Here is a 3,435-nt window from a genome sequence, read left to right as displayed (position 1 = left end):
GAAGGAGGAAAAAATGGGTGAGGAAAGAATCACCAAGGGTATAAAATCTGTATTTGTGAGGTAAGAGAGTGAACACCTAGAAAAAGAAGTCATTTCATCTGCTGCTCAGCATCTGCTTAAAAAGAGGTCCCTTTTCTCTTCCATTTCCACTCAGGACCACAGTCTCTCTCCTGGCAGAAATTTTGTCACTTCACCAGGTCCTCTTGACCATACGGACATGCAACCGGTGTGAGAAGAGAACCAGCAGCTCGGTGTGTGACTCACTCCTATTTTGTCCACCCCCAAGGGCCAAAGTGGTGCAATCACACTCCTTGGCATGCACGATCCTTTCTCCAACTCACATCCCAAGTGTCCACCTACCCTGGTTTCAATTAGTCACACCAAAAAGTGTTCACACATATCAGACTGACATCACTGGGAAGAGCATCGGGGTCCAGGACACTGAATTTGGGCAGCTGTCTCCAGAAACCTGCTCCTGCTCCCGCGGTCATGACGGAGCATTTGTTACCTGTCTTGGAAGAAGCGACGAAACCCAAAGGCAATAAGCTTGAAAACAGACTCCAGGACAAAGATAACGGTGAAGATGTAATTGCAAATCTTCAGGGCTTCATCAAGAACCTGGGATGTGGACACAGGACCAAGGTTAGATGCCGGCTCTGCTGAGGGGCTTTGCTGCCTGCAAACCTGCCCTCTGCTTCTTTCACCAGGTACTCATTTCCAACCTACAGACAAAAGGCTCCAACCGTGGGCTCTCTCCGACGACAAATTTACCAGGGAAAAGCCCCAGTACTTCAGGGAGTGCACAGGCTGCATTTCTGCCTGGCCCCAGCCCGGCTGGTGTAACTCACAGGAGGGAACGACACAAACCCAAGGCACAACTCGGACCCCACGGCCCCAGCTGGGTCCGCTTGGGTGAGCGGTAAGAGCTGCTGCATTTGCAGGTGTCAGCAGCGCCAAAACCCTCGTGCTCTCGGCAGAAAAGCTGAATTTCATCCCATTTGCTCATTTGTGCAGTGCTGCAAGCGCCGTGGGCTGGCCGGGCCAGTGCAAGCGCTGGCCAAACGGCTCCTCTGTGACAGCCTGTCATTTACTCCTCACCTTGAGCTTTTGGCAAGGAGCCGGAGAGAGGGATGGCATGCCAGCAGGAGCGAGTGCCTCGGGTTTTCCTCTGCCTACCCTTCCCTCCGCAGGTGTCACAGCCTGGCCATTAACTACAGGTTCCTCCTGGCTGGGACAGCTCCTGCACAGCCGGGCATTAAGCCACCTCAGAGATTAATTCATCCCAAAAGTCCCGCTCATGAAGGAGCACTGTGGTGAGCAGCATCCTGCATGGCTTCTTAATTAATGTCCATCAAATGGACGCAGTAATAACTCTGTCCAGAGCACTTGTAGGGAACGTGGGAGATGGCAGCAGAGTGCTCTCAGACCAAAACTAAGATTTGCTGATCCCCAAGCGGGAGAAATCATAGTGGAGGGAATTTAAGCCATGCTCTCTGCCTTCATGCTACAGTTTAGCTTCAAGCACCCATGGATGAAAAACACTTCACCTGCCCAAGAAGTGCAAGCCCAGCCACCAAAGGAAGCCGTGGTTCTGAACAAGCCTCCCTGTCATACCACAGGGTCCCTGGGCTCTGTCAGCAAACGAGCATATTTATTTGGCAAAACCAGATTTTGCCCAGTAGCTCTTTGATTGAACGACCTCTACGTGCACTGCAGCATCTCCAGCTGGGATCTCATCCACAGGGCATCCCAGGGTATCCCACCACCAACATGCCAAGCAATCGTTAGGCTGGATATGAAGCTCTCTAGTACATTTAGCCCTTTAAATATCTGCAGGATCCCAAGCATCAGTTACCCAGACCAGAGCGATTTGGGGGCCCTGATTCAGCAGGGCTCTCAAGCATGTGCATGGCTCTAACGGTGCTGTCATCTCAGCACAGCCCAAGCTTGGAGTTATTACCCAGATGCCGCATACCAGAGGCTTAGAGACAAAATGTTATTTTCCTAAAGAAAATTAAAAACAAAAGCCTGCCCAACATTTTTATAATACAAGAGAAAATGTAGCTGCAAAACGACTGCGGTAAGACGCACGCCCTAGAGCGATTCCAATACAGGCTCCTTAGCCAACAACCTTTTTCATCACCAAATGACTGAATCATGCAATGAGCCTTCCAGGGTATTTAAAGGTGACCTGAACAAAAAAAAAATATAAATTGGGCTTGTGCCCTTTCACTTTTTTGCTTCTTTATGATAGGCTGGAGGATATTTTTCCCCTTGCTTGTATGTCTTATTGTTTGGGGTTTTTTTACATTAAGTATTCAAGTCCTGGCTAGTCTTAAAGAATATTTCCTCCTATTGTGTGTTATATTTATTCATTCTGAAAGTGGCTAATAAAAATAAGTACAAGTTATACGGCAAAGGCAGCTATTTCCATTTCATTCTTAGGCACAAGAGACTCGACATCCCAGGACAGGCTGTTTTTATTTTCAGAATATGAAAAAGACACAGGAACTTAGCACATTAATATATTAAAATGTACTTTAAGGACCAGCACCTGTGCAAATTGGGCCCTATGGGATTGAGGAGAAACTTTGCAAAAAGAAACATTTCACAAATTCTTCTATTCTTTTTCCTTTTTCTCCTTTTTTTTTTGGTGGAAATCCTAAGTCAAATGGAAGATTTCAAAGATGATCTCATCCAGTAAACCAAACAAACCTGCTCTCATCCTTGTCTCCAAAGCGGTCCGTTTGCACTTAAGTAGAAGGGAGAAGTGCAACGGCATCCAGGTTCCAAAAGCCACGGTTTGAGCTGGAAAGATGGGTACGCTCCATGGGACAAAGGGCCAGGTCGGGCATGGTGAGTGGGAGCCCCAAGGTCCAAGAGCAAAGCTGGCCTTAACTCTGCCCATCAGCACAGCCCACCACAGCTAAGCATGTCCCGTCCCCCTGGCTTTCCCCCACTCTGTCCCAGTACCTTGGGCTGCTGGTAGTGCTCCATGGCCATGGTGATCACGTTAAGGCCAATCACTCCAGTGATGAACAAATCCAGGTAGTGGCTGGTGCACATCTGGTGGATCAGGAGGCGGAAGCGGGAGTAATCCGAATAGTAGGGCTTACACTGTGCTTCTGCAGCGGGGAGGAGGAGAGCGGAGAGGCACGTCAAGTCATCTCTCTGCCTCTTTCTGAAGTCAACGCACCCTCACTTTCCAACTCAAAATGATAAATTCTAGACTGATTAGAGCAACATGCCACTTTTTTTTTTTTTTTTCCCCTTTTTTCTTGCTGGCATGTTACCATTTGTAATACACAGCAGGGCTCCCATCACCTTACATCCATTAAAAATCTTCAGTGGAACATGCGCTATACTCAGCCTTATGGCATCAGGGATGAGGTGAGCTGGGACTATTGTGCTGCTAAAGAATATTTTCTCTGTAGG

The 3,435-nt window shown here is 48.2% G+C and overlaps 1 protein-coding gene across 1 annotated transcript in view; it reads right to left on the bottom strand.

Moving 5' to 3' along the window:
- The window catches only part of CACNA1G (calcium voltage-gated channel subunit alpha1 G), a 106,919-nt gene that overhangs the window by 20,756 nt on the left and 82,728 nt on the right, over positions 1–3,435 (bottom strand). Inside the window, exons 28-29 of the mRNA XM_035893303.1 lie at positions 2,974–3,125; positions 509–618 (exon numbers count right to left, since the gene is read on the bottom strand). Of these exons, the coding sequence (XP_035749196.1) occupies positions 509–618; positions 2,974–3,125 (262 nt within the window). The remainder of the gene's footprint in view (positions 1–508; positions 619–2,973; positions 3,126–3,435) is intronic.

The sequence above is a fragment of the Egretta garzetta genome, unplaced genomic scaffold (assembly GCF_000687185.1).
Source record: "Egretta garzetta isolate BGI_Z169 unplaced genomic scaffold, ASM68718v1 scaffold34, whole genome shotgun sequence".
In the NCBI taxonomy this organism is placed as follows: Eukaryota; Metazoa; Chordata; class Aves; order Pelecaniformes; family Ardeidae; genus Egretta; species Egretta garzetta.
This window is presented reverse-complemented; position numbering and strand designations above follow the sequence as displayed.